The following is a 6,391-nucleotide window of genomic DNA, read 5'->3' on the forward strand; positions in this document are numbered from 1 at the left end:
CCTCAAAAAAAAATCGGCAAGAGAGTGAAATAGCCTTATTTGTCTTCAATTACTTGCATTTTTTACTTCTGCTTTCTAGTTTCAGTTCTCCTCTACCTATTTGGAGAATCTTGATTATAAGCGTGCAAGAACATGGTCTGTAAAGGGCAAAATGTAAATCCAGCAGTCAATCCCTCTCTACCCCAGCAGTCAATCCTGACGTCCACTCAAGCACTAACGGTCGTGACACCATCACATCATCACAACGGCAAAAGGGGTAAAGGGGGAAAACCTCGGGGGAAAAAACGTGACGCGGTGTATCTGGGCCAGACGCCCCCCGGGGGGAAAGGAAAACCCACATTTTCAGCCCAAACAAAAACTGAAACCACGCGAGGCAGCGAGCCCTTCCATCCCACCCCCCACCGGTGCCTGCGCACGGCCACGCTCCCCCAGAGGCAGAGGCAGAGGCAGAGGCGAGAGAACCCACCCGAGGCCAGGCGGCGATGGTGTCGGACTCGGAGCTGGTGGAGCGGCTGCGGGAGGTGCTGCGGGAGTCGGACCTCACCACCACCACCACCAGCGCCCTGCGCCGCCGCCTCGAGGAGGACTTCGGCGTCGACCTCTCCGACAAGAAGACCTTCGTCCGGGAGCAGGTCGACCTCCTGCTCTCCGAGTTCGCCGACAAGGCCGAGCCCGAGGATGCGCCCGCGGAGGAGGAGGATCCGGAGGAGGTGACGCCGGAGGCCGGGGAAGGAGGGGAGGAGAAGGGCGAGGGGGAGGAGGAGGGGGCCGAGCAGCAGGAGGGGGAGGAGGAAGAAGAGGAGGAAGAGGAGGAGGAGGAGGAGGAAGACGAGGAGAGTGGCGGCGGCCGGAAGAAGAAGCGGCGGTGAGGCGCTTTTGCTCTCTGTCCATCTCTGCCGCATTTGCTGCTCCGTTTTAGGGTTCATTGAGTGCTTCGTTTTCATCGATCTGTTAGGATATGCGTCGGCACTGTGCATTCGCGTGTGATATCTTTGCCCGAACAGTGGTAAGGATTCAGGCGTTTCTCTCAGCGTTCGTGGAGGGTTCTGGGATTGCATATTCCTTGCCGTGTTTAGGCTGTTACTGCTACTGTAAAGCTGTTATTATCTCGCCAGGGGATAACCACGTCTGGTTTATCCCTGCCATTGAAATCTTGGACCAAATAGTCGGCAAAGGTTTGACTTGCGTTTGCTATTGCTTTTCAATTTACCTTCACATGATATGTTTATTCTTCCTTTTAACTTATCTTGCCCAAGTATCTGTTGATGGTACCATGCCGAGTTTGTTCTGTTTCCTGATTGACTTGGTGTTTTCTCCTCTTCTTGCTATGGTGGATGTTTACTGGGTTCTTTTTGTGTTTGTCACTGTTATTACAATTAGTGCTTCAGCGGCTTAATTCCTCTAATTAATGTGCAAATTGAACACTTTGTGGCTGCATTTGTTGTATATTAGCCGTTTGCAGTTGCATGATGTAGCCGTGCTTATATTTCCTATCGGCTGATGTGTCCGTGAGTCTTGTAGGGTCATTAGCTGCAACATTTGGTGATTGAAATGCAATTGCATTTTCCACCTTTCATGCATTTTGATGTTTCATGCACTAGACATTGTAATGCTTACGGATGCACTAGACATCCTAAATTTTTTAACTGCTTGGATAATATCTCCACAATCAGTAGAGATGCTGCAGTTACTTTACACCTCAGCATTGTGCTGAACGACCAACTCAGGGACATTCGAATGGGTTGGTGATTTTGTGGCTGCATTTTGTGCTGTGCATGTAGGTGGGTGTTGGTGCATATACCACCAGTGTAGAGTGTACCATCAAAAACATGTGGAAAGCAATATCCATGTATACTCAATAGTATACCTCTTACTGCAAAGCAATTACCTGACAATTGGTGTTTCTGCTAACATGTGGCTACTTGTCCAATATTTGCTATCCCGTTGATCAATGATAAATTCGGTGGTGGATAAGCCACTTGTATTTTGTAGGTAGGGCCACTGTGGTTGTACATTTGGGGCTCTAATGGACCTTTTGCTTCCTGATTGTTGGTCTTTTTGTACTACTACCTCTGTTACTAAATATAGGACGCTTTTGCAGTTTAATTTGAACTGCAAAAACGTCTTATATTTAGTTACAGAGGGAGTAGTTAGGTATTATTACTGCTCAAGTTGGGAATTTCCTTTTCCTATTAAAGTTGTCTGAATGTATTTCAAGACTTGGAAATTAACTATTGAAGATGTTGACCTATGGACCAGTCAACGTGGTTCAGTTAAACACACATGGTCTTACTACAATAAATTGAAGTTTACACTCAGGTTCAGTAGTTCCAAAGTCACAAGCTGTGGTGGACCAGTGGTTGTTCAGATTAGAATGAAATACTGTGCAACTTAAGACACTAATGGAATACCTCTGCTTATATAGGTGGAAAGATGATAGCTGAAATCATCTGGTACTATTATTCCGTGACATTTTGGTATGGTTCCCACACTAGTAGGTTTATCATAGTGGAGCTGTTCTAAGGCCTTTTTTCCTGAAAGTTTGCTGATGAGCAGCACATGCTGTTGGCCTTACATAGTTGGTTAGTTACTACGGAACTGTATTTCTGCATGACCCATACGTTGAGAACCGTACTGATTATTGGCATAGAATATTTATGTACTCCCTCCGTCCCAAAATAAGCGTCTCAACCTTAGTACAACTTTGCACTAGAGTTAGTATAAAGTTGAGACACTTATTTTGGGACAGAGGGAGTATATGTTAAGATGTGTGGTAATTTTTTAGGCATATTTGAGTTACCGAGCAGGTTTGTTAGCTCTGTTGGACATTTGCACAACTTCTCGTATTGACAATAGTTACTCTTTCTAAATGGCCAAACCATACCCAGTAATTTTTTTAACCTATCTTGCATAGGTTGGGTGACGGCAAGAAAAAGGCTGGTGGCTTTACAAAGTTATGCAGCATTTCCCCAGCACTTCAAGAGTTTGTCGGTGCCTCTGAGTGTGCCAGGACAGAGGTAACCACTACTCCTGATTTTTGTCACTTCTAAATTTCATATCAGATGAATGGTTTGTCAAGAATCTTCCTTGTCTTATTTCATGGTGTGCTTTCCAGGTTGTCAAGAAGCTTTGGGCATATATTCGAGAAAATAATTTGCAAGACCCAAGCAATAGGAGGAAGATTCTTTGTGATGAGAATCTGAAGAAGATTTTTAACGTCAATTCGATTGATATGTTCCAAATGAATAAAGCTTTGACCAGGCACATTTGGCCATTGGATTCTGATGGTCTCTCTCTCTCTCTCTCCTCTCCTCTCCTCTCTCTCTCTCACATACACACACGCACGCTTGCGCATCTGGGGTATATGAGGCATGAGTATATAACTATCAAAGAAGGGATACACAACTTCCAGTATATTTTCCATTGCTTGGTATACTCATGCTTTGCCTGCTAAAAAAATGCATGCTGACTCAATATAAAAAACATACTATTTGCTAATAGGTATAAATTTAACTCCATTGATGCTCTTTTGATGTTCTCTTATGTGTTGTTACTATTGTACTAACAATAATGCCTTTATCAATGGTGACTGCACTAGAACATGATATTGTGCATCAGAACTGTAGAAAAATTGCTGTCCTGCTAGCATGGAGCTCAGCTAATAAAGTTGCTCGCTGCGATGGATGAAAGAAAATTAACAAAGAAAAACTGTCGTTTATTTTGGTATAAGTATCATCTGGTTTGTAAGAATGTATGTGTTGATAGTCATATACTCATTCCTCATATCTCTAATTTTGTTTTATTTTGGCATTTAGTACTGTATAAGTTTAGTTGGCCTATGTTTATTTGGGCTTGTTATGGGACTTAAATGTTGGCTGATTTATTAATTAGCTTGTGTTTATTACCTAGGTTAGTACCTTTGCCATTTAACATGTATGTACAAGAGTAAGAGGTGGAGCTGGTTCCATGGATCATACCTCTAATTTTGTTTTATTTTGGCATGTAGTACTGTATAAGCTTAGTTAGCCTATGTTTATTTGGGCTTGTTATGGGACTTAAATGTTGGCTGATTTATTAATTAGCTCGTGCTTATTACCTAGGTTAGGACCTTTGCCATTTAACATGTATGTACAAGAGTAAGGTGGAGCTGGTTCCATGGATCATATTAGACTCCTTCATTGATATATATATATATATATATATATATATATATTAGACTCCTTCATTGATATTAAGTATCACTGTCGACCCAACCTATCTCTGAGGTAATTATTCTCTGTGATTTATTAGGTCCCGTCTCACCAAAGAAATCGACACCCAAGGAGAAGTCGACACCCAAGGAGAAGTCGACACCCAAAGGGAAGCCTCAAAAGAGAGACAGAAGTGAAGGTTAGAAAATATTTGATTAGCTTCCTGCTGCACGTATGTTCTCGCAAGGTTATTGATGAAATGTCCTTTTCCAGGAAACAAGCAAAAAGGTGGATCATCTGGGTCTACTTCTGGTCTTCTTGCGCCCCTTGTACTTTCGGATGATTTAGCAAAATTTATCGGCACTGGTGAGAGTATGTTGTCACGATCTGATGTTGTGAAGAGAATGTGGGATTATATAAAAGAGAATAACTTACAGGTAAAACCTATTCTCCTTGATATTGCATTACTGTTCATGATAATATCAATTTTAAATGCTCAGTGGTTTAGTTATTGGTTGATACGACGGTACATGTAATTGAGCATGTAAGAAATTTTGCGGTTGTGCGGTAAGGCTTACTTGCATAGTCATTGTTGTCTCGCGGTTTTAATCTGGACTTACTTGCTGTTCAAGGTCATCTAGCCTGTAGCTTTTGGATACATCATGACAAACGATGGTAGCATATGAGCTGGAGAAAGCATGTTGCTCAACTACTAAGTTGCACATAAGCTTATGATGCCTTATTACCCTAGTCCCGACCAAGTATCATATAGATCACTTATGAGGACCACACTACCATGTGTCCATATAGATTCTGAGTATTCTTGTTCCCATGGCAGTGCTTACAGTCTATGATACAGATTTCTGAGTGTACCTGATAACCTGAGATTTGTGGTAGTATATATATGGTTTAATGCAAATCTGCAATTCTATCCTGCAGCCTCGGGCCTAATAAATGGGGTAATAGCACATCTTAGTATTGTACAAGGTACAATTCAGATCATTGGGATGCATGACTGGTCTAGACTCTAGACTACTGAAATGTTTCCATTTATGATCTGCTGTGAGCTTTTGCTTGTTTTTTCAAACAGCCATTGAAATCTCTAGTATGCTGTAGTACTGGGGCACTATTTTGGTGTTACTTAGGACTAACTCTGCATCAAAGCATGCACACTTTTAACCAGTAGCTTTTGTAGTCAAATCATTAACAGTGGTATGGTGTCTTGTGCATATTCTTTTATTGCCTCATCGAACGGATTTTGAAGTCCTAGAATACAAATTTCATTCGCTGAAACATTTTGAGAAAATGGAGGCGGCATTGGTCGAGATGGGTGAACTGTGGCTGCAATTCTCAGTTCTTTAAATTGTTCTTCTGCGGGTGCTTTAAATTGTTTTGTTACATCCACTGTTTGGCTTCGGAGATGTTTTTTTTTTAACTTTTTTTTTCTCAAGATGTTGAAATTGTTTCTGGAATAGTAAGAAAAGGTTGATCTCGTTTGAACGCTATGATTGTAGCAAATCTGCCACACCAAACTTACTACTTTCTTGACCTTGTTGGTGTTGCAGGATCCTTCTGACCGGAGGAAAATAATCTGCGACGAGAAGCTGAAGGATCTATTCCAAGTTGAATCATTCACTGGATTCACGGTGTCGAAGCTGCTGAACCCCCATTTTACAAAGGCAAAGTAGGGAGCTGCACTGCACCACCCCCCGATCCGCGGCACCCGTAAGGAGGGCGGGTGGTTTTGTTTTTCTTCTTCTGCAGTAATCTGTAACCATGGAACATGTAGGAGTCAGTCATCAGAGAAATGTGGAACCTTAACTTGTGTGAATTCCAGTTGGACTTTTCCCCCATTATCAATGGTAGGGTCTCCAGTGTTTACAGTGTTTTGCATCTGCGCTTTCGTCTCCCCGAGGAAAAAAAATGTGGCAACACGACTTCGCGTGCATTCATGCTGAAGCCATTCATGGTCCTCCGAATTATGTATGCTTGGGGATGACGATAAGATCGGTTGTCTCGGGTGACTTTTGGCGACAAAAAGATGGCAGGGGTCACGAGTTGGGTGCTTCCACTTTCGTACCGGATCTCTTGCCTTTGCGGCTCCAGATATGGGATAAGTCAGCTGCAGTGATGCGCCCAGGTTTTCTTGGTTGTACTGTTCTCGTACTGTGCGAGATCTGCAGCAGCCGGCAAGTAGATTA

At 42.7% G+C, this 6,391-nt stretch overlaps 1 protein-coding gene across 1 annotated transcript; it reads left to right on the forward strand.

Annotated features, from left to right (window-relative positions):
* The first annotated feature begins 357 nt into the window (after positions 1 to 357).
* Positions 358 to 6,085, forward strand: LOC119311927 (upstream activation factor subunit spp27-like). The gene is made up of 6 exons (XM_037587644.1): positions 358 to 865; positions 2,915 to 3,017; positions 3,116 to 3,287; positions 4,291 to 4,389; positions 4,464 to 4,627; positions 5,756 to 6,085. The coding sequence occupies exons 1-6, from the start codon at positions 483 to 485 to the stop codon at positions 5,876 to 5,878; spliced, it is 1,044 nt and encodes a 347-aa protein (XP_037443541.1). The 5' UTR covers positions 358 to 482; the 3' UTR covers positions 5,879 to 6,085.
* Positions 6,086 to 6,391: the final 306 nt, after the last annotated feature.

The sequence above is a fragment of the Triticum dicoccoides genome, chromosome 5B (genome assembly GCF_002162155.2).
Source record: "Triticum dicoccoides isolate Atlit2015 ecotype Zavitan chromosome 5B, WEW_v2.0, whole genome shotgun sequence".
Taxonomy (NCBI): Eukaryota; Viridiplantae; Streptophyta; class Magnoliopsida; order Poales; family Poaceae; genus Triticum; species Triticum dicoccoides.

Coding starts and splice junctions, on each gene's coding strand:
- LOC119311927 (XM_037587644.1), top strand. CDS start 483: ATGGTGTCGGACTCGGAGCTGGTGGAGCGGCTGCGGGAGGTGCTGCGG. Junction 866..2,914: donor GGCCGGAAGAAGAAGCGGCG/GTGAGGCGCTTT, acceptor TATCTTGCATAG/GTTGGGTGACGGCAAGAAAA. Junction 3,018..3,115: donor CTGAGTGTGCCAGGACAGAG/GTAACCACTACT, acceptor TGTGCTTTCCAG/GTTGTCAAGAAGCTTTGGGC.